The following is a 22,025-nucleotide window of genomic DNA, read 5'->3' as shown; positions in this document are numbered from 1 at the left end:
TCGTTCTGGCGCGTTGGGCTTTGCCATAAATGATAGGGTGAATACAAAGATATTTTATTTTGTGTTTTTAAATTATTTATTCACTAAATTATTTATTAAATTGTTTATTGTTTTCTTTTTTTAAATCTTGGTCACAATTTTTTTTAGCAAATGGCAACTTCCTTGCAATTTAAAAAGTTGCAACTTGCATATCACGAGAGAAGTGCTAGGTTCGAATCTGTGCAGGTCTTCATCCATTTTTAATCATTTTTCCTTGTTTTTTCTAAATTTTTAAAACAAAATAGATGGAATGCCTAGATTATGTAAAAAATGCGAGTTTTTTCACATTTTTTTAAACAAAATCTGAATTTGTTTTCTTTGGCAGGGACTTAGAAAAAAAAAACTCAGATTTTGTTTTAAAAAAAGTGAAAATAGTCAAAATACTCGCATTTTTACAGAATCTAGGCATTCCACATATTTGTTTTAAAAATATAAAAAAAAAACAAGGAATAATGATTAAAAAGGGAAAATGACCTGTACAGATCCGAACATAACACTTCTCTCGTAATATACTTCCGCTATGCCCACTAGGCTACCAATTGCTAACTTTTAGTGAATCGTGGTGGAAGCAAAGCGAAGATTTTGCGGAAAACAGGAATTTAAAATCATACTTTCGTAAAATGGCAACGCATGTGGCATAGGTATAACTGCCACAGGCAGCTGAGGGTCGGTGGGTGGCTCGAACAAAATTGACACCCAGGGTGAATCACAGATCTGTGGCCGTAACTGAAGTAGGCTATGGTTTATTCAGATTTTGGATGTGTTTTAATTGAGTGGTAGAAAAATTGGTTTCTTGTACATCTTCGATATTCACGCTGCCATTTCAAACTTTTTCAAGGTAGGCTCATTAACCATCAATAAGTTTGTCATTGAATACAAAATGTATTGTATTCCCTTCAAACGTAATAACTCAGTCAAGAAGTCAAAGCTAATGTTTACATTTTTATCACATCTTTCATTGAATTTTATTTTAAATAATTGTATTGTATTTATCACATGTCTAATTGTATAGAGCTATCACCTGACTCACTTGTCAACTTGACTTTTTATCTTGTGTTTTCCTTAATTAGATTTTTTTCTATCATTGTGACTACACAGGAACCTACGAGGCCATGATGAGACGGTGTACGATGTGCTGTCGTTGACAAGCAGAGAGATTTCCATCCTCAAAAAAATAGAGAAACACCAGCATTCAGTAATAATAATTGTTAATATCAAATCACTCCACCCACCACCTTCCGTACTCTTACGTTTAACCAGTGTCTTCACACGGACTTTACAGATCAGTTTTTAGACTAATATTACTTTGTTATACTCATTTGTTGGTAGTGTGACGGCTATCTTTGCCAAAGTAACAAAATAATAGCCGACTTTTCTCTAACTCCATCAGGTTGTTAGACATTTGACGACATCCGTGATAGATCACGAGCAACCGTTGTTCCCCCGTTTGAGCACGCGGATTAGGATCTCACCTTGACCTGGAAAATGCACATCACCTGGATTCCAGCTGAGCCCAGAACGCTTCAAGGTTAGTTTCTTTTTCTTTGCTTCCATTTTTGTTTCAACTCGGAAGAGGAAATGTTTTATTATTTTCGCCTTCTTCTTTCTCCTTCCCCGAACGGATGCCAGCACAATTACTCACTGGCCACGAGATGTATCATAGACTGATCGGGTTGAAACTGCGTGTCAACCGCATTCGTTCATAGAGACTTGAATCTGTGTTTGAAATTGATTTTGATTGTCGTTTCCTTTCCTTTTCGGTTAAAATTGGGTTTTCTTTTTATGGTTCCGTTAGTTCCCGTTGATGCGCCATCTCACCCACGAAAACACGATGGAAGTCCCGTTTTTTTACTCGTCTTAACACACTCGACACGATAAAAAGAAACGATTATGTCTTTTAGTTTATTGATTCGCTTGTGCACCGTTACAGACAAACAAGAGAAAAAGATCGAGGTCATTGTAGACGTGGATTTTGAAGGTTGTTGTAGGCGCTGCCATTGTTATGTCTGGAAATCATCATAAGATAATATTTGGGGTCAATTAATTTAAATTATGTATCTAGTCAATCATTTACGAAAGTTTGTAAACAAAAAAAAATGTAAGAAAAGATATTCACAAGAAGTATTTAATTTTTAAGTAAAATACTTTTAACCATACGAACAATCTCACAAAATTTTCACAAACTACTGGGAGACAAATGTACCTGCTGTTCTTGTATCAATTTCTTGATCATTTCGGATTTCTTGCGGAGCTTCTGCAACGTGGAAATTCTTTGATTGCGTTCTGAGTGAGGCTTTTTTTTCTCGCCATCTATCAACAGGTCGATGTAGTCTGAGGTTGATAGTATATGAGGTCGCAGGGCGATTTCGTTTAGACGCCGAATGTGTTGATAAGTGGCTTGCGTAAGCGCCAACAGTTGTTTCTCATGCTCGGCAATCTCTTTCTTGATTTTTTCTAGCAGCCTTTCATTCGTTAGTGTCTCATCTGCTGCTCCCTGGTACTGTTTGCGGATGGCGTCCGATGAACGCTTGACTTTCTCTTTGACCATTTCGTACCTGTACTTTTGATTGAAGTGAACATTCCAGGGGCATTTGCAAATAATGCATGTACCACTGGAATCCATGACAGAGCAAAGGTGTTTCCCTTCATCGCTGGCCTGCTGACAAGGAAAGTGACAAGTTGTTTGGCACGTCTGACAGTTAGTTGTAAATTGGCCTGTCCCGCTAATGTCCGTCTCCTTTGGAACGAGAAACTCGACTTCAAATTCAAAATCTTTGTTGGCTTCCATTTGATCTTGATTTTCTTTTAGAGCTTTTTTGATTTGTTCGAGCTCTTCCACTTGTGTCAACTTGAGTTCACTTTTTGTTTGAAGGCCTTCAACAAGAAAGTCGAGTCGCTTTCGCTCCTCGAGAACTTCACGGGTCATCGTCAAAGACTTTGTTTCCATTTGACCCAAATCATTAAAGAATTTCTCGAAAGCCTTTACAGTCATGTTAAAGTAGGTTTCGTTTACTTGATTTGTTTCGTGGTCGTTTCTGTTGCTCTCGTAGAAAACGGAATTATTAAATTTGTGATAAAGTATCGCTCCAGTTGCTGGATCAATAGGACACGGAATATTTGCTATTTTAATGGCTTCCAAAACGGGTGGCTCTGAGTTGTCAGAAAATGTCACCATCAGACGGATATTGTCCTTGATGTCTTGGCCAAAAATAGACAAGATGGAATCGAAAATATATTTTTCCGTGGGCGTCAGCCGGGATAGTGACGAACGGACGACTAAGCAGACGGCCTCTAATTGCTTAATCCTGTGCTTACACTTGAAATAGGATTCAATTTGTTGCATAATCTTGTTGTCTTGCTCCAGTCCCTGTGTGTCGCCAAATCCCGGCGTGTCCACGACTGTCAGAGAATAGCCCAACCGGGACCCTTTCATTTCGTACAGGTCGTAGGTGGTCACCAGCTCCGTCTGGCTGTGCGCTTGCGATTTCGTGTCCGGTTCATCGATCAATTTGAAGCGGAAGTCATCAGTCCACTCGATGCCCAGCATGTAATTGACCAATACGTTGATCAGAGTGCTCTTTCCTGTTCCAGTGGCTCCCACCATCAGAATTGTCCTTTTCCGATGTTTACCGGCAAGTGCCATGACACTTTTCTCGCCGAAAACGTAATGACCGACACCTTGTATCTTGTCATCGTTAACTTTCTTAAGTGGTAAATTGTTGGTATCAATCACAGAGCTCCCCGAACTCTTTTGACTGACGCGACGAACTATATGTGCCGGTCGTTCTGCGACTTGCAATGTCCTCGCTTGCAAAATCGCAGGTGAACTAAAGAATTTTGAGCCCGTCGAGTCCGTGTACACCACTCTAACCTGAATGCTGTAAAGGCTGCCGACATTAAGATGATGCAGTTCAATTGATTTATCTGATGTTGATCTTTGGATGAGGGTGGATTCTCGATTGCCAGTTTCCCAGCAATGAATCATGAAACCGCTCAGTTGAAACGATTTGGCATTTTCTTCTTCCTTTGCTACTCGGCTGGCTTCGCAGACTTCATCTTCTTCTGGAATCACTTGGTTCCAGGAAATGGCGATAGTTGTGTCGGTCACGGAAATACACTGGAGATCTGTTGGCCGCTGGTAAACAGGATCGATTGTTATCTCAGAGCTGATTGGGCCGAATGGACTTTTACCTCCCTGTGTCAGTCTAGCAACCCGGAAGAAGTAACTCTCATCCGGCTGCAGGGAATCGATTGTTATTTCATTTGAAGAATTTGAAATTGATTTCCAGCACTCATCAGATGTGTTGACGTTGCGGTACTGTAACAGAAAATTCTTATCCATTTTTTCGGCCGTCCAGTTTAATCTAATTACACCCCGCCGATTTTTATTCACTGTGACTTCTCCAGGATTCTCGGGGATGGAGAATTTCATTGGAAGGTCCACTCCTGAACCGCAATCGTACAATCGGATGAAAGGTAATCCGTCAACGGAAACGGGCCGTTCGTCATAAAAGAGGAAATAATGGACGTTAGTGGAGTCACGATTATGACTGGTTACCCAGTCGGAAAATTCTTGACAAACCGAAAAAAATCCTTTTTTGACAGCATTCGAACCCAGCATTTTTTCACAGTGATGTTCCCATAGAATCCCACTTGGTGGTTTTGATTTAGTAGATGCTTCAACGTAAGATTTTAATGTTTGGATGAAATGTTCCGACTGCCCGGGTAGATTGGGTAAATGAAGGACGACTGCTGTTCGATTCTGTCCTTTGCTTCTAATTTCTCTATCAAGTTGATCAGTTGCTGATAAGAAACACACACCGGGGAAGTTTGCCAGCATCTCAAAAGTCTTGATTGTTTTTTTTTTGATAATTAAGCCAATGTTCGAATTCTTTCGCGACGAACGGCGATTTGCTTTCGATAATTTCAATTATTTCGATAACATTTTCTTCTTTTGCTGAGCGACAGCCTCTTCGGATGTAAAGGATTAGTTCATACCAATCCTTCTTTAAAGCCAATGTGAATGTCTTGAAACACTGGCTAAAATCTTGCGCGTTTTTCAGAACGGTTTTCGGTATCCATTGGTTGTTTAGCTCCGCCATTATCGAGTCCGTTTCTAAACGAACACGTTTCAAACGGTTCCACATCTTCTGGCAGCGAATTACAACGTCGTGGGAAATGCCGATTTCATTTTCTCGAGACTTGCCCGTCCGATTCTCCGGCATTTTGATGATACCTGCCTCGTTCGGCAGTAGCTTGTTAAGTGGGTAAAGCAATACTCTCAGCGGGACAGCCTGGCCTTCCTCGTACAGCATCTTTCTGCAAGCTTCGTATTGCTCGGCAACGGGCTTCAATGTCCCGTTTCTTCCACCTTTCGTGTGTGTATAAAGAGTACAGTTCAAATCCGTTTGGAAAAAGGGACGGCCATCGCCGTCCTCGTTACATTCTTCTTCCAACTCTTGTAGACTTTGGTCAACCGAGAGACCTTCGCGAAATAAGTTGGCATAGTTTTTCATTCTTTCGTCGTCGATCGCCTCAATTTGTGAATTTGGGTTTTGTTGGCGAGAGAAAATACAAAAAGATTCTTGACCGTAAATGAGGCCCACGACGACATGAGTGGCCTTGGACTCGATCAGTTTTTTGGGCCGGCAGACAATTTCTAGTCCATTTGGACTAACTTGGACTTTCTTATTGGAACGATAGCAATGAATTACCATTTTGGAGTCAAGTAGGAAAGATTCAGTTACTGAATCGGCCACGTATTGCCAGGCTCCTCCAAAAGATGGTGGGAGCAGAACACCGGCCATGAAACTCATTGCAGAATGGTCGTCCATTCCCAAACGAGTCAACCACGGCTCGTCTTCAGACCTGTTGTCTTCATTTTCTCTGCTGTCATTTCTTTGCCCAGCTTCTATCCAGTGAAGTTTGACATTTTCTTTCTTTACCTCGGTAACTACTTTGCGACGTTTCACATCTGCTGGGGCCCAAAGGTTCATGCCTGCTCGTATTCGAAAATATGTACAACATCCACGATTACAAAACGGTCATTTTGATACATTATCCAAGAGTTGTACTTACCTTGTACGATGACATCTTCAACGTAATTGTAAAGAGTTCCCATATTGAATTGGTTTCCCAAAGCTAGTATTTTGGATTGACTCATCGTGCCAGCTAATAATATACAGGTCTGACGCTTGCTTGTTGTTTTTGTCTGAACAGTTGCACACTAAAACGAGCAAGATTGATTAAATGCAATATATATTTGTGAGAACCGAAAGATTTGTTCGTCCGGCGTCGATCCAGAGTTTTTCTTACTAAAAGTGAACTGCTGAGTGCTGACCAAGTTACAGAGTAGTTTTAAGCCATGAAACCTTTATTGTTCAAGAACTTTCTGAGAAGCGCGGACGAACGCGTGAGGCGCCACTTGTTTGTCTGATAACTTTTGTTTGTTTCTCATAGTGGCCGGATCATGTTTTACCTGTTTTATGGGGTAAGCTAGCTTAGGTAATGGCGGATACGGTCAAAAGTCCGTCAACGGACCTTTTCTAATCTTTTTTGCTTGGCCGAGCGTTATTAAAAAAAAAATTTTTTTCGTTACTATTTGTTAAATGCACATCGTTATCAACATTTGCGTGGTGGGGTGATCGTTGGCCGCTGGTTGTTTACTTAATATAAATACCACAGACAAACGAGATTGAAATCTGTAATCGCTCTAGACGCTTAAGGGAATCGAAAAAATAAGTTTAACTGTACGAAAACTTGAACAGCGACAGGAGTAAAATTTTTGAGAATTGTATTAGAGAAACTATGTAATGTAGTACAAATCATGATTTTTTCTACAGTGTAATTTATTACAGGTAAAGTAATCAAAAGGCAACTTAAAGAAAAGCAATGCTTGGCTAAAACCTGAATATTCAATGCCACTTAAACTTGACAATTTTTTTTATAAAAGTTTAATTTCTCACACAAATGAATTTTCAAACATGTTACGGTCAGCCTTGCTGTGCACCGAAACTCCGTTATAATCCAAATCGTCTCCGGGAATTTCATCGTCGTTTTCGTCCAAGCTCATCAGACTTTCATTATTTTTCACTCTGCTGGTAATGATAGCCATTTGACGCAGTTTTTTCAAACTCTCGATTCTCTCCTTGAAGCCGACACTTTTTTCCCGCTGCTCGGTGGTTATAATCAAATCGATGTACTCGGGCGTTGAGAAAGGATTCGGACGCAGGGCGATCTCATCCAGCCTCTTGATGCATTTAGTAACCATTTCGACACGTTCCAGTACAATTTTGTTGTTTTCCTCGACGTCCTTCTCCAGAATTTCCACCAACTCCTTGGCTGTTAGCTTTTTCTTTAGTTCTGATTCGTATTTTTGTTTAATGGTGCCTGATGAGGTGACCTGCTTCTCTTTGACATATTCCCACCTATACGATTGGTTGGAGTGCATGTTCCAGATGCACTTATTCGGGCAAATTTTACAGGTACGAGTTTCCTCTGGCATGGAACGATCCATGGCATCACAGTTGACTTTCCTTTCGTCGTTTGGGATTTGGCACGGATTGTGGCATGTAACATAGCACTTGTTACAATTGGTTAGATACTGGCCGGCTGGAATGTCAACTTTTTTTGGCCTAGTGACCTCGACCTCGAAGTGAACGTTTTCGTTGGCTTCGATTTGCGCTTGGCTGTTGGCAATAACCATTTTCGTCTTCCTCATCTCTTCCATCTTGGTCAATCCGATTTTGATGAGCGGCTGGAGTCCGTCCACACAGCCGCGTTAAACTGCTTATTTTAACGATTTCCAGTACCTACACACCCCTAACAGTTTCAGTACCCTTCAAAAGGGTCGAATATGCTACTGAAACGCAATTCAGTATTTTACTGTACTTGCTTAAGTACAAATTCCCTACTAACCATTCATTTGCCTACTTTTTACGTTATTCCTAGTGAAACTGTTAGTAGGCATAGTTCTGTTCAGTAGGTCGGTCCAGCATTTTATAAAGATTTAGTTAGTAGTCTGAAAAATGCAGTATATTCAGGTAGGGTTAGTAGTTTGATTTTAAAAAGTAATCAATAATAAAAGCAATCTAGGTTATAGCTAGTAGTTTACAAAAATTTAGTACTTTTGTTATAAGTAGTGTGAACAATTCAGTACCTTTGATCACTAGTTCAAAAAGTTCAGTAGGAAGGCTTAGCAGTTTGACGGAAAAAAGTAATCAGTTGAACGTTAGTCACATACAAAACTGTAAGTATGTTTTCACATCGTCATTGCGGTTTAGTAGGTTACAACTTGCAAGGAATAAGTAGTATTCGTTAGGATAGTAGTATATGTATATATCACTGTGGCGTGCCTGTAAGGCACTAGACTACCACACAGAAGGTCCGGGTTCAATTCCCGAATAAATCAAGGCTTCTTTCCAAGTTAAATAAAATCGATAAAATCGAAATGGTCGGTTAGTAGGATATACAATTGGTTAGTAGCTTGGTGAGTGGTCAAAACTTTTTAAGTAAGGGGTGGGTAGTAAAAGCAGGAAAGAATTTAAAGTGGTTTAGTTTATTCTTAGTAAGCTGAACACCGGATAGGGGTTTCTAATAAATTAGTAAGGCGAGTAAGAAAAGGTAGAAGAATTGAGAAGTAGTTTCAATCAATTGGTTAGTAGGCTGTCACCGAGTAGCAGTTACATGAAAGTAGGATACCGCCACTGTGCACTGTCACTTCCAGCCGCTTTCTCTCGTCAAGCACTTGTTTTGTTAATACCAGAGACTGTGTTTTCTTCGTAGTTAAAACGGAAAAGAAGCGCTTGAAATTCTCTATCCCCATTCGCCAGAAGAAATGATCAAAAGATGTGTTTTCGTCATTACTTGCTTCGCTTTCTGTCGGCCCGTTAAAACAAAAGAAGCTGGAATTGTTGAATTTGTGATGGACCGGATCGCCAGTCTGAGGGTCTTTCGGATAGGGTAGACCGGTCCCTGCGATGGCCTTCAACACAGTCGGCACCTGACTGTCGGCGAAAGGTAACAAAAAGTTGATGTTCTCTTTCACATCGTTTCCAAAGATTGAAAGCACCGAGTCGAAGATATATTTCTGAGTTGGTGTCAAACGAGGAAGACTAGCTTGAACGACAAATCCGATCACATCCAATTCCTGGATGCCTCTGTCGTCTTCGAAAAACTTGCGAACCATGTCGGTGATTTCCTGGTCCCGGTCGAGGCCTTTGGTGTCGCCGTAGCCGGGCGTGTCGACGATAGTCAGAGAGTAAGGGATGCGGAATCCCTCCGCGTGATGGATGACGTAAGCCGTGATGTGGCTCGTCTGACTCTCAGCTTTCGAACTTCCGGTCACCTGTTCTTGGATCAGCTGGAAACGGAACGGGTCTTCCCACTGCACGTCGAAAATGTAATTGATCATGCAGTTGATGAGCGTCGTCTTGCCGGAACCGGTGGCGCCCATAATCAGGATCGTTTTGTGCTGCATCTTCCCTTCGCGGCAGTCGATTTCTTTGAAGGTGAAACGTTGGGCCGATGGACTTGACTCGGTGGATTGAATCAGAGGAACAGCAGACAAATCCATCCCGTTAAGCCTTCCGATAGTTTTGCAATTTTTCGCAATCCTTTCAGCGAAACGGACCTCAGAAATCGTTTCATGTCCGCCATTTCCAGTCTCGTTTTTTGACAGATGTTGCGGGAATTTCTGCTTTTGAAATTTCTATCGTATGTTCCGATTTGTTTTCCAAGTTTGCCTCTTCATTTTCGTTAGCTTCCAAGGCCGTTTCTACGTCGATCGTTTCGCTAAATTCACTTTGGCCGATGCAAGAGTCGGTCACCACTCTAATCTTCATCGTCGATCCGATTTTGTATGGGATCCTCATTTGAGATTCACCCGGCTTCGTCGTTTTTCGTTGTATTTTACCAGGTCTGTCATTCAACTGGTATTCCACGATAAAGTGGCACGGGAAATCGAGGTCTTCATAATTCCACTTTACATAAATGTTGATTTCAGCACTGTTTGTATTTCTGATCTCCGAGGTGCGAACCTGCAGCATAGTGGGAGGCCCGGGCAATTGTTTCATTTTGCTCTGAAGTAGAGTTTCGTCTTCATAGACGGAATAGAGGCATGAGAGTTTCTGGCTTCCTCTCTCCCCAAATAAGATTAAGAACTGAACTTTGTTCTCCAGGTGTTTATTCTTATCCGCGTAGGCGGCAAACTCGCTGACTTTCATAAGCACATCCTTCTGTTTTCTTTCGATCATGTGCCATGGTTTATCTTCCTTAGCCTCGTCGTTATTTTCATCACTGTCTTCATTGCTAGTAGAGTGTTCTATTTCGTCTACTAGTCTCGTGTAGGTTTCAACGTAATTTTTCATCTCTAATAGGATATCGTTCGTCCGCTCATCCAGCGGCGGAACGCTCATCACCAGAGCGTAGTTCTTATTCAAAGAGTCGGACAGTTCTTTTTCAAGTTCTTTTTGGTCAGCCAAGAGGACAATTTTGTTCTTCGTTATTTTACTTATCATTTCGAATTCGGCCTGTTTGTAGCGAAGCCAACGTTTCAGTTGAGAGGGGCTGAAAAGTGGGTGAGTTTCGACAATATTGACGACTGTTTCCATCTCGTCCTCGTCACCGTTTTTACGGGTCTTCATTACTCCATTTTTTAAGCTCATTTTCATAAGTTCTTTGTATTTAGTTAAAGTTTTTTCAAGCTGATTGAAAGAGGCAGAGCCGAATTCTTTGTTACTTTTACGGACGACGTCGATGTTTGCATCGACTTGCTCCAGTTTATCCAAAACTTGGTAACAACGATCTATCAATTCGGCGTCGACGTCTTGGTATTGGATTGGTGCACCACCCAGTACTCCTCCAGCTTGTTCCATGATCACTTTAAGAGGGAAAAGGTGGACGGCAATCGGGACGACTTTGCTGGTGTTTCTGACATCAGATTTTCGAACTTGCTGGATGAGTTTGAGGCAGTATTTGTAGGCCTCGAGGACGCTGCATTCGTGGATAGCCTTAGTCTGGAGATCAACGTATAAATGACATTTCAAACGGCTCATCTGTTTTTTCTCTTCTTTTTTCAATTGATCCTTAAAATCCGTTAAATTAAAGTTTTCTTTTAAAGCTTCTTCCATCTTGGCCGCTATGTTTGACAGGTATTCCTCGGCAGCCTCTCGAGCCTCTTCGTCTTTTTTGTTGTCGTTGAGCTCCTGCGTTAGTACACAGTAAGCTTCCACTCCGTAGGTTATTCCAGTCACAACATGGGTTGGACATATTTCCGATTTGGGCGATATGTCTTCTCCAGAACCATGATTAAGTGGAGTCTTTTTATTAAAGAGAGTTGGTATATCTAAATTTTCTTGCCATTTGCTAATCCGGCAAATTAATGTTCGACTGACTTGTTCCAGTCCTTGTCGGTGATTCAGGTAGCCAGCAGCACCGCGGTACTTTTCAATAAGACCAGCTATGACGGTGGCTTTCAGGTGATCGTCAAGTCCCATGTTTTCCCACTTGCTGTTAGTAAACTCAGAGTCCGGTCGTTCTAATTCGAGCTTGAACTGGTCGTCGACTCGAGTGGCGGATGCCACATCATGCGATTCCCAATACTGACCATCTTATATTCATCCAGTTAATATATGTAATAATAATAGTACAGAGAGTGAACATACATGCACATTTATAAAATTTAATTTGTTACCTGGAAGAGCGTAGTCGTTTCGATAGTCGTATAAGCCACCTAGTTGGAATCGACCTCCCAACACGGTCATCTTAGTGAGGTGCTGCTCGATCGCTTTGTTGTCCGCCATGTCCGCTTTTTTTGGCGTTAGTCGAAAACAATGAAAGGTTGGTCGCAACAATTTCAATAAACTAGAATTTGTGTCTATACCGTTCTGTGACTGTAGTTTTCCACACCAGGCTTACAACGCCAAAACTTCTCTCACTGAACTAATTCCATTTTGTTTGGCTCCCTTATTATCATTTATGACTCTGTTTAGGTTCTTAGAGCTCCGTGACGCAAACCAAAGGTCGACACTCATGTCCGTGCGAGTCAACATTGCCTCGAAACCTAGCGCTGATAGATAAGAAAGCTCAATAACAATCTCCAGCGATAACCAGAAATAACGCAAGGGGCTATAATATATTAAACTGACTGTCGCGCTTAATAGCTACGACGCAGATTCTTACAGGCACACTTTTTACTCTGTTGGACCTAAACTAGCCAACAAAACTGGTGTTGATTGATTGTTTCAGCTTTCAAGAGAGAGCGTTTACAACACACAAAACGGTAGGTAAAATACAGAGCACAATTAAAGAGACAAATTGCGAATTACTTTTCATGGCTTTTGTTTTTGATGTAGTGGTTCTGAAACTGCAAAATGGAGCAACCCACTCTTTCGCGGTTGAGCAATAAACCTATTCCATTATCGGCTCTTGGTCGCCAAGTGAAAATAGGAGATCTATACAACTACAACACTGACTTAATTTTGCCTAGTAAGCATATTTTTCCTTTTGTCCTCATTTTAATCAGCGTACAGCAGTTTCAGAATGAATTGATTTCACCATTTCAAATGTGGCTTGGTCATTTTAATGAATCGATTATAAAGCCTTCTTTCGCTAAAGCAATTGTTATTATGTAAGTATAAATCATTTTAAAATTTGTATTTTAAAAATTTGTATTACAGGAAGTAATATTGAATTGCTGGACGAAAAGATTGATACCATTCGGAAGGATGAATGTGTTTATTTCAAACCAGATGACGAGTTCAAACGTCAAGTATTAGGAATCAGTTCGCACTTCGAATACAGCATCAATAAAGGGTCCGTGGACGAAACCAGTTTCTGGTTCAATGATTACTTACAAGATAGTTCAATTGATGAAGATGACAGAAGTGTGGCAAAAATGGACGTTTTCTTCCGCTTCAAGCGACGTACCGAATGTATCATTCCAGAACATTTCAGCGACTCAGAAATGTACGAGTATCAAGTAACTTCCGGAGGAAGGGCAACGCATTTGGTTGAACAAGTAGTGTACGGAGCCGAGTTCATCGTTTCGATGCGAAGAGCCGTCGATCGGAACGAAACGAAAGAAAACGCTGAAAAAAGTCTTCGCATTGCAGCTAAAGCTTACTTTGACGAGGCTGTCGGTCCGAATTCAAATGAAATGAATGAACAACCGCCGGTAGAGTTGAACAATGTCATTTGTACAAACTTCTGCAGCCTTAGTGAACATCGCATGGTCAAGAAGCAATGCTCCATCCGAGAATCCTGTGAATGGCTAAGAGAAACTATCGGTTTGGACGAAGAAATAGACGGAATGAAATGGCAAGCAATTGAAATTGTTCTACGAAATATCCCGGATCAAATCGGAGCACGACTCTTTTTAGACATGAAGAACGAATTTTCTATTGAAAAGAAACGAAGTAGAACGCAATTTTTTCGGATTCAGGAAGAGAGCTCACAAATATCAAAATTTTCATCTTTCGATCTTGTCCCTCAATCTATAATAATGATGAAGGAATTTCTAAAGCTTCTGCCAGAACTTGAGAAAAAGTTTAATCTATTTAACGAAACAGATTTTTTGAAGTTGGAATTTCCAGAAAAAGCATTGAGTGAAATTAAAGAAATGACCATTTTGTTTGCTGATATAATAGAGTGGCTGTTAAAACGAGAAAAAGACATCGGAAAGATACGTTCACTTTTAAAAGACACGCAAAAGAGTATGCTCGATCTATCAGAGATTGAAGGTCTGAGACCAAGTGGCAATTATGGGAGTATGCAAGTTCTGTCCCAAAAGGAGTCCAGTCAAGATCCACTGCTGAAACGCATTAAGAAATTTATTCAAAATCAAGATTCATCTGTGAGTGTCCATGTTTCCCTAATTTTGGCTGTAAGCGAAAATCGTCGGGGCCATTATCTAAAAGAATTACCTCCTTCCTACCCAGCCAATGGGAGTGAAATCCAGTTTGGCAAATCAAACCATATTAATCAAAAACAAAGTCAGCCTTTAAATAAGACGGACTATTCAATCCCACGTTTATCACAATCTAACCAACGGCCAAAAAATGTGGACGAGGACGTTAAGATAACTGGCCCGATTGAAAGTCAGCAATTCACTAAAGAACAGTACGCGGCAGTAAATTCAGGTGATACAAAAGACGTGAAAAAAGTACCAAATAATGGATCGCAAATAAAAACCGAATATTTTGAGCAAAAGTTGACAGAACAGTCAAGCGATCAAGTGGATTCGTTGATAGAGAATTTTAATGTTCTCCATATCGAGGTCCAAAGCGACACAACAACAAAGCAAGATTGCCATCTGGAAGAAAACTTGCAACGAAAATCAAAAGAAACTTCTGAAACCGTAGCTGATCGCATAGGAAATGGCCAATTCAGTAAGTTCAAAGGGAATCTAGATAACAACATTTTCAGCCAAGCAGACACGAGAAGCTTACAAACAAATTCAGCCATTGCATGTTCATCAACCCATCAAGACGAAAATCTAAATGTAGTTCAAGGCCAAACTCTTAGAATCGCTATCGACTGCAATACAGTGGATCAGGGGAGTATACCAAACCAACAAATTGTACCAGAGAAAAAGAAAATCACCGAAGTATTTACGCAAGAAGAATTCGCCAAACTGAAAAAAGACGGTCAGCCCATGGTCCACCAAGCCGAACCGGCCAGAATGCAAATAATTCCATCGATAGCAAGTTCATTGTCCCGTCAGCAAGAAGAAAGCGCAATTGTAGTTCAAGACCAAGGCTCTACAGTGGCAATTGACAGCAACACGATGGATCAGAGAAGTAAACCAATCGAGCGCAGTATCCCAGACGCCGAAAAAAAGAAAATTGCTGAATTATTTACGCAAGAAGAATTTGCCAAACTAATAAAAGTCGATCAGCCCATGGTTTACCAGCTCAACACCAAGGAAAGATCAGTCGGTGAGAACCTGCGGTACTTTGACATTCCGGGAACTGACACAGCGTCATCGTCGCAAAACAGTCAAAACCGCAAAGTAATTATTCTGATGGGTGCCACTGGATCCGGCAAGAGCACGCTCATCAACGGAATGATTAATTACATCCTGGGTGTCCAGTGGAAGGATCCGTTTCGTTTCAAGTGCGTCCGTGAAGACAGTTCCGTCGTCAGAGATGAGGCACACAGTCAAACGGACTCGGTGACGGCCTACACTCTCCACCATCGCGAAGGGATGGCCATTCCGTACTCCATCACCTTGATCGACACGCCCGGTTATGGAGACACAAGAGGTATCGAAAGAGATAAGAAAATTACAGGCTACATTCATCGTTTCCTGACTCAGCAACAAGGGTTTAAAATCGACCAAATTCACGCAATTGGTTTCGTGGCCGCTTCGGCTGATAGTCGACTGACTCCTACGCAACGCTACGTACTTGATTCAGTTCTGTCAATCTTTGGTGAAGATGTCAAGGAGAACATTCGACTGCTGGTGACGTTCGCTGATAACGCCATTCCGCCCGTAGTCGAGGCCTGCCGAGCCGCCCATTTCCCCATGACTTCACCGTCGGGCGGTGTCATGTACAACAAATTCAACAGTTCAGTCCTCTACGCTTCCAACGAAAAAAATGGCACGGATGATTTGTCTATTGACGAAATCTTCTGGAAAATGGGGCAAAGGAATTACAAATCGTTTTTTACAATGTTGGAAAACATGAATGGACGCGACTTGAAATCTACCAGACTAGTTATCGAGAATCGCCAACTGCTGGAAAAGTCGCTCCCAGACATTGAAGTTGAACTTGAAATCTGCTTTGACACCATTGAAAAGCTGAAAAATCGATCCCTGCACGGAATTAGTTACGCGAGGAAATTCATCGCCATGGAAAAGTCGCAAGGATTAGACACTGCTATAGCAAAAGCGATGAGCTTACTGAACGAAGTTAACAAAAGCGGTCGTGTTCTGAATTCAGTGGCCCTGCGTTCTCATTCGTCAAGTGCAGTCGATTATCTGAGTTTGATAAGAAGTCGTGTCATTGAGGAACAAAGACCCGGCTATCAAATTCGTTTGCAGACGTTGACGGAACTGCAAAATCTCCTAAACGAAAATAACTTGGAAGAAATAGCAAAGCTACCGGTAGGTAGGAATGCTGAATCCTCATCATATTCCAAAGAAAAAGCTAACGCACCTCTTAGCAGTCATTATGGGACCAGAAGTTCAAAGCAAAATATATCTTCTGCTGATGTAAACCCGATGCGACCTGAAACCTCTCGTTATTCTTCAAAAAGTGTTAGTCGATTGACTGCATCCGTCACAAGTGGTCCAGGACAGAGAATGATTGCGGGTAAAAGCAACAATGAAGCTCTGTATACACGACATGGAACTCCGATCGCGCAATCTACAAACAGAGCACTCGAAACCCATCAAGGATATGGTGAAAAAAGTTTCGACGCCAAAAAAGTTATGTCGACGGAATTAGAAAATCCTTCCAATTATCATTACAGAAAGCATTATAATTATCCTACAGGTGGCACCGAAGGCAGTAATTATTATTTCCCCCCCGATACGAACGTAGTCAGTGTGCAGCCAGGTTTAGCCGAAATTGAAGACCAAGGAGAAGGTTATGTCTACACCACACATTGGAATTCAGCTGATAAGCAAAAAGACGTGGATTATTCTCCAAAAAAATCCGACAAACAGGGAAAGTCTAGCGGGTTTTTTTAATTTTTAAAATAAAAATACCTGGGTTTATTTGATTGGTTCTTGAGAAAAAAAAAATGAAATTTTAAATATTTGGTGAACAAATTCGTCATTTCCCTGAAATTTTGAAATCCCAGTCGTCTATACCATTGGTGCGTATGTATATATACTTATGCAAAAGCAAACTCTTTATAACTGCAAATACATTTCAGCTTATTATTTAAAGTTACAATCAATTGACTTTTACTTTCAGTTTTCGTGCTTTGGTTTGAGTTAAAGTGCAGTGTTTGTGTTTGATCATATAACTTTATTAAGTTTTTCAGTTTTCGTGCGGTTTCGTTTGATTACATTATTATTATTTTCTTTTAAATATTATTTTGGATTGGGGAGGAGATAGGAATGAAGACGACTTATCCCCATAAGAGGTGAGAGCGCCGAGTGGCGACTTGATTGACGCTGTGAAGAAAGCTATGGTTAATATTGTTAAGAGTCGACAGCGTGATATTCACTACTCCGGTACTTCACACGCTTTATGACTCTCTTTTTTTTATTATGCCTGGAATTTCTGAAGTTGTTTTTTTTCACAAAGATTTTAACAAGATTGAAATATTTTGCTATAGATTAGATTACAGAATTGTTTTGTTTGTTTTTTGTTTTTTTCTGTTTGTTTGTTTTGTTTTTTTGTTTTTCATTTATTCGTATTTTTCGAAGGGTGTACACATTACACTACATCATAACACTAGCCTATAATGACATAGTGACAATTTATTGGGAATAAACTCTTTTTTTTTGGGGGGGGGGGGTCTATTTCGAATATTTAAAGGGTGCTGGAATGAACCAAAAAAGAAGGTGGTAAATTCGACCAGAATTTAGCTGTACAGGTGTGCTGAGTGTCACTATACAGGTTAACGACACGCACCACTCGTTCTGCTTTACTGCTATGTATACTACCACTAATTCGAGCGCAGTTGTCCGCCAACAGTCAGTTCAAAAGGTTCTAAAATTTCCATGCAAAAATGTATAAATTATGCCAATATTCTTATCAGTAGGTTGTTTTTAAATAAAAAGATAATGATATTAAAAGAGACGTGTTGCGTTGGAAAGGTTGTCGTTTTTCTCGTTATCGTTGCTCCTGCTAGCGCTATGAGCTCCGGTTTAGCACCTCCATTTCCCTCAATAGTCAAATGCCAGCTAGTTAAGTTTTAAGTATACCCACGTCCGACCTAAAGCACCAGTTCAGGAGCGTACAATTCAAGTACAAGTACAAGAGCGAATACAAATTCAAGAGCGTACCTGTCCTAGTTCCAGTCGCCTAACCATCTTACATATTGCTCCCGTTATCCGCAACCTTGCTCCCCAATTTGCAGTTTACCCCGACTTCGGTGGTTTTCTATTGGACAAATGGGTTATGATTGGTCAACGGGTGCGTTATTCACGATATAATCGCGCGGTATTAATAATATGTCAGGTCTATGTCTGTATCAGGTCTAGCGCTAAATTTTATTTTGTCAGCTGAGCTAAACGTGTTGGTTACTAAGTATAGACATTTTATTTCATAATCGTGAGAATAGTTGCATGATTTAAGTACGACTGTGGGAAATAAACGAACGATACCCATCAATTTTCATCCATTCAAAAAATGTCTTTTTTATAATATTCACACTTATACTGTTTTTCTCCCCTTTTTATTTTTTTAAATAGACGATCTCTGAGTTTCCGGCAGTAATTTTATTGCCAAAGGATGGACAAAATTTAAAAAAAAAAAATATTGCCGAAGCAAAAATGATGTTAATATTTCCCCCTCTAAACATTACAAGTGAATATATAGAAGTTCATCAAACAACATTCAAGAATTTGAGCAAACAGGAGATATTGTTAGAAAATTGGCATTATACGTTTCAACAACTGTTGAATCGAAGAAGAGAGGGGCCTTCTACAAGTCAACTGGGTCGATGCCTTGGACATCGCCACTTTTCCGCCAGTCAGAGTTGGCGTAAATAAATCCATCCGCTTCCACCGTAATGCCGCAAACGACGGCTCCGTTCCCAGGGAACTCGGTGACGCTGTGTCCTCTGGTCGTCATGTTGTTGACAATGTCCTGGGATTTTTTTAAAAAGCGAATAGCGAATATAGAATTCAATCTTTCTTATCGTCAATTGAAATTATTTACCGATGTTAAACCCTTATCGTATTGAAATTTCATCGGGAACAGCTGGTGGTGCATCCTCGGACTGTCGATGGCCTCTTTGATCGTTTCCCCGAACCAAAGATAATTGCCTGTAAGATAATAATCAACTCGGTAGAATGAATTCAAATATTTGGGTGAAATATCTTAGACTAAAATTTACATAGGCGGTAGATGTGGTGATTTTAGTGCCACCAGCCGCTCCTATGACGGTACGGACCCGTCCAGTTCTCGAGTTAACGATGATGTTGGGCGTCATGGAAGACATGGGCCGTTTGCCCGGCCGGATGAAATTAGCCGGACTGGGTGGTACTCCAAAGTAGTTGATGACGTTGGGTGATGAGAAGTCGTCCATTTCGTCGTTCATAAAGATTCCGGTTTGCTCCGAGATCCATCCAGCGCCAAACCTGCGAGACGAAATGATTTTTAAAACGTTTGCGCTGATTGGTTTGTCTTGTATCGTCCGCACTTTAAGTTAACAGTTGAAGTCACCGAAACGGCCATTCCGTTGCCATCAAGGACGGACATGTGGGCAGTGCCGTGGTCCTCCTGATTGTAGGTAAACAGCCCCGTAAAATCCCGGATCGTTGTAAGTAAACGAATCGTTGATTTTGGCGTAGGTTTCAGCAGCCAGAGCTTCCGGATCTGCCATCAGAGTTCTAGTGAACTAAAATTATGCAATCAAAACGGGGTTTAGGTTATTTTCGTTACTAATATTACTATTTTAATTCCACCTTATTCACTTCCGGAACGAAATTAGGATCGGCTAATTTGGTACGATGAGCGTAGGCGTGTTTGAAAGCCTCCGCAATCCGGTGGTAATTTGTCGGATCGCGGGATGCCTTTCCATTTGTCTCTCCTTCGAGGTGCCCGTCTAAAATGTTGAGGATGAAAGCGGTCAAAATTCCTGATCCGGGCGGAGGCATAGAGTATAACGTGAAATTGTTGTTCAATTCCACTTTGATGGGAGCCTTCCATTCGGGGCTGTAAAATAGTGATTGCGTCAATTCAGAAAAGGTATAAATCTTTGGTAAATCATTAATTACCGATATTGCATCAAGTCCTCCTTGGTTATGATTCCGCCTTTCTTCTGGATGTCCTCAACTACTTTATCGCCTATGATTCCGTTGTAGAAGACGCCAACGCCTTCGTTGGCGATCGTTCTCAATGTCTGAGCGAATGGTGGATTCTTGACTATGTCGCCTAATTGTTTCACTTTGCCGGTTTCTTCGTTCACGAAAATACTATTTCCCCGATAAGGATGAAATGATAAACCATAACTCTCAATTTCAAATGATATAAGATTAACTAGTGTGCAATTACCGCATCGAAGGCTCGTCCAAAATTAATTTCTCGAATTCTTTTAGCGAGTTGGCAAGGTGACTGTTGACTGGAATACCTTTCTCGGCCATTTCAGCAGTCGGCAGGACTAAACGGGACCAAGGTAATTTCCCGTACTTCTGATGGGCGGCCCAAGAACTGGCCAGCTCTCACGGTACAGCCACGGCCAAACCACCTTCATTGACAATTAATTGAGTAGTAAAGGAAATAGTTGAATTGATCAATCCGGAATTATATCCGCACCTCTTTGAGAGATGGAAGCGTTTCCTTTGAACATGTTTTCGGTAGCAGCAATAGGCGCCACCTCTCTTGCATCGAGGCTTTGAGCCACCGGACCAACTGGATCGTAGAAAGTCATGTGGAATCCTCCGCCGATTCCGGCGCTCTGCGGATTAACTGCTCCGATGCAAAAGACCGTGGCGATAGCGGCGTCGACTGCGTTTCCTCCATCCACCAATACATCACTGCGAATAAATCAAATCATAGAAGCGATTGTTCGTTTCAAATTCGAAATTCAAAATTTACCGCCCAATTTGTGAGCAAGGAATGCCATCCGAGTTGACAGCTGCCGTTTTGAATTTGCCCAGGCGGGAAGGTGACGGAGGAGAGAAAGGTTCGCCAGCATCCGCCAATCTAAAAAATATTCAAGCACAAAGTACAAACCACACAAACGAATCAAAATAAATGAAATACAATTAATTGTAATTCTGACAACTTACTTTGGTTGCTCAACTTTAGGAGGACTAGGCTGTGGCTTTCCGGAAGTCTCGACTGTCTTGACGACATTGGGTACGAAAGGAACGTCCTGTTGATTGCCGTATCGATAAGTGTAATACGGAAGGGTGTACGGGTAGTTAAGGTATGGATAAGCGTTGGGGTAGGCAAGAAAAGGAGTGGCCATAGAGTGGGGGGATACTCCTCCCGGATAGAATCCGGTATAAGCATTATTATTGTCAACGAACCACCCGAAATTATTGTAGGGTGCCGGAATTTGGACGAATGCTTTGGCACCCAAGCAAAACAAGAGCAGCGTAATCTGTTGTAAAATATTTAAATGAAATCCAAAAATAGAACAGTGAAAAAATAATAAAATTAACTTACAATCTGCATGTTAACAGATAGTTTCCCCGATGAACGTAGGGAAATAAGAACAAGATCACAATTCGACTAATGTGGGAAATACCAGGCAGTTCTCCTACCAGCAGTAAAGCCAACTGAAAAATACTTCAACTTGTTTTAGTTTGGTTTCTTTTTAAAACATTGGCACGGTTTTCTGTCCAATGAAGTGACATGACAACAGCGTACGGCGACTTATAGTTAAAACATAATAAACTTCCTTGTGGGCTATGCAAATTTTTCGCAATGACCTTGCTAAGAGCTTCACATTTTCTCTCCGTCAACGCCTTGTCAGGGTTATCACTATTCTGTGAATGTTTTCGGGTGTATCCTGCCAAAAATAAAAGTCATTTATAATTTACTTAGTTACAGGCCTTGAACGGAGGACACCTGGTAAAATTCCCCATTCTTTCCTGGCGAGCGAAAGTAAAAGTGTATTGAGATGTTCACGGGTGCACTGTAAGGATTCATCACGAACGACGTTCCCTGTCGGCCGAAAACGTGAAAGGACTTATTTGCCAGTGGGCTTGGGCCAGTCTGTTTTATAATCGTATTAATAAGCAATTGGACTTTTGATAATCGATACTACTGGTTTTCAGAGGCACGTGACTGGTGTTAGTGTAAGTACACGCACAGCGGAAGACCAAATATTTGATCACGTTCTTTCGTCGA

General features: G+C 41.1%; 7 protein-coding genes and 1 long non-coding RNA gene across 11 annotated transcripts; 2 read left to right on the top strand and 6 right to left on the bottom strand.

Annotated features, from left to right (window-relative positions):
• The first annotated feature begins 616 nt into the window (after window positions 1-616).
• On the top strand, window positions 617-1,943 carry LOC124190115. Of its 2 annotated transcripts, XR_006872829.1 has the most exons (4): window positions 617-877; window positions 1,138-1,234; window positions 1,430-1,567; window positions 1,835-1,943. It is a non-coding gene; the product is annotated as an uncharacterized LOC124190115 (long non-coding RNA). The 2 variants fall into 2 exon arrangements; XR_006872830.1 differs by lacking the exon at window positions 1,835-1,943 and having other exon boundaries at window positions 1,430-1,654.
• LOC124190112 lies at window positions 1,928-6,680 on the bottom strand. Its single transcript, XM_046582680.1, has 4 exons — window positions 6,355-6,680; window positions 6,118-6,265; window positions 2,243-6,037; window positions 1,928-2,045 (listed from the first exon to the last, which is right to left on the bottom strand). The coding sequence occupies exons 3-4, from the start codon at window positions 4,877-4,879 to the stop codon at window positions 2,040-2,042; spliced, it is 2,643 nt and encodes an 880-aa protein (XP_046438636.1). The 5' UTR covers window positions 4,880-6,037; window positions 6,118-6,265; window positions 6,355-6,680; the 3' UTR covers window positions 1,928-2,039.
• Window positions 4,881-6,160, bottom strand: LOC124189950 (neoverrucotoxin subunit alpha-like). Its single transcript, XM_046582464.1, has 2 exons — window positions 6,118-6,160; window positions 4,881-6,037 (listed from the first exon to the last, which is right to left on the bottom strand). The coding sequence occupies exons 1-2, from the start codon at window positions 6,158-6,160 to the stop codon at window positions 4,881-4,883; spliced, it is 1,200 nt and encodes a 399-aa protein (XP_046438420.1).
• Window positions 6,681-6,815: 135 nt separating the features above from the next.
• LOC124190114 lies at window positions 6,816-9,613 on the bottom strand. Its single transcript, XM_046582684.1, has 2 exons — window positions 8,753-9,613; window positions 6,816-7,810 (listed from the first exon to the last, which is right to left on the bottom strand). Exons 1-2 carry the CDS (start codon window positions 9,611-9,613, stop codon window positions 7,001-7,003), a joined length of 1,671 nt encoding a protein of 556 aa, XP_046438640.1. The 3' UTR covers window positions 6,816-7,000.
• A 68-nt stretch (window positions 9,614-9,681) lies between these two features.
• On the bottom strand, window positions 9,682-12,067 carry LOC124190113 (neoverrucotoxin subunit alpha-like). 2 transcript variants are annotated; one of them, XM_046582682.1, is made up of 3 exons: window positions 11,921-12,067; window positions 11,732-11,845; window positions 9,682-11,647 (listed from the first exon to the last, which is right to left on the bottom strand). In XM_046582682.1, exons 2-3 carry the CDS (start codon window positions 11,838-11,840, stop codon window positions 9,684-9,686), a joined length of 2,073 nt encoding a protein of 690 aa, XP_046438638.1. In that variant the 5' UTR covers window positions 11,841-11,845; window positions 11,921-12,067; the 3' UTR covers window positions 9,682-9,683. The 2 variants fall into 2 exon arrangements, with proteins under 2 accessions (XP_046438638.1, XP_046438637.1); XM_046582681.1 differs by having other exon boundaries at window positions 11,732-12,014.
• An 88-nt stretch (window positions 12,068-12,155) lies between these two features.
• On the top strand, window positions 12,156-16,940 carry LOC124190110. Its single transcript, XM_046582679.1, has 3 exons — window positions 12,156-12,319; window positions 12,393-12,525; window positions 12,717-16,940. The coding sequence occupies exons 2-3, from the start codon at window positions 12,411-12,413 to the stop codon at window positions 16,733-16,735; spliced, it is 4,134 nt and encodes a 1,377-aa protein (XP_046438635.1). The 5' UTR covers window positions 12,156-12,319; window positions 12,393-12,410; the 3' UTR covers window positions 16,736-16,940.
• A 1,704-nt stretch (window positions 16,941-18,644) lies between these two features.
• Window positions 18,645-19,400, bottom strand: LOC124189949 (scoloptoxin SSD20-like). Its single transcript, XM_046582463.1, has 4 exons — window positions 19,366-19,400; window positions 19,050-19,303; window positions 18,882-18,988; window positions 18,645-18,809 (listed from the first exon to the last, which is right to left on the bottom strand). Exons 1-4 carry the CDS (start codon window positions 19,398-19,400, stop codon window positions 18,645-18,647), a joined length of 561 nt encoding a protein of 186 aa, XP_046438419.1.
• Window positions 19,129-21,800, bottom strand: LOC124190109 (scoloptoxin SSD14-like). Of its 2 annotated transcripts, XM_046582678.1 has the most exons (8): window positions 21,339-21,800; window positions 20,957-21,273; window positions 20,763-20,870; window positions 20,481-20,701; window positions 20,220-20,412; window positions 19,943-20,140; window positions 19,631-19,880; window positions 19,511-19,563 (listed from the first exon to the last, which is right to left on the bottom strand). In XM_046582678.1, exons 1-5 carry the CDS (start codon window positions 21,345-21,347, stop codon window positions 20,387-20,389), a joined length of 681 nt encoding a protein of 226 aa, XP_046438634.1. In that variant the 5' UTR covers window positions 21,348-21,800; the 3' UTR covers window positions 19,511-19,563; window positions 19,631-19,880; window positions 19,943-20,140; window positions 20,220-20,386. The 2 variants fall into 2 exon arrangements, with proteins under 2 accessions (XP_046438633.1, XP_046438634.1); XM_046582677.1 differs by lacking the exons at window positions 20,481-20,701; window positions 20,763-20,870; window positions 20,957-21,273; window positions 21,339-21,800 and adding an exon at window positions 19,129-19,303 and having other exon boundaries at window positions 19,366-19,563; window positions 20,220-20,391.
• Between the last annotated feature and the right edge of the window lie 225 nt (window positions 21,801-22,025).

This window comes from Daphnia pulex, chromosome 3, assembly GCF_021134715.1.
Source record: "Daphnia pulex isolate KAP4 chromosome 3, ASM2113471v1".
NCBI lineage: Eukaryota > Metazoa > Arthropoda > Branchiopoda > Diplostraca > Daphniidae > Daphnia > Daphnia pulex.
The sequence above is the reverse complement of the archived record's forward strand: the minus strand, read 5'-3'. Positions and strand labels throughout refer to the sequence as shown.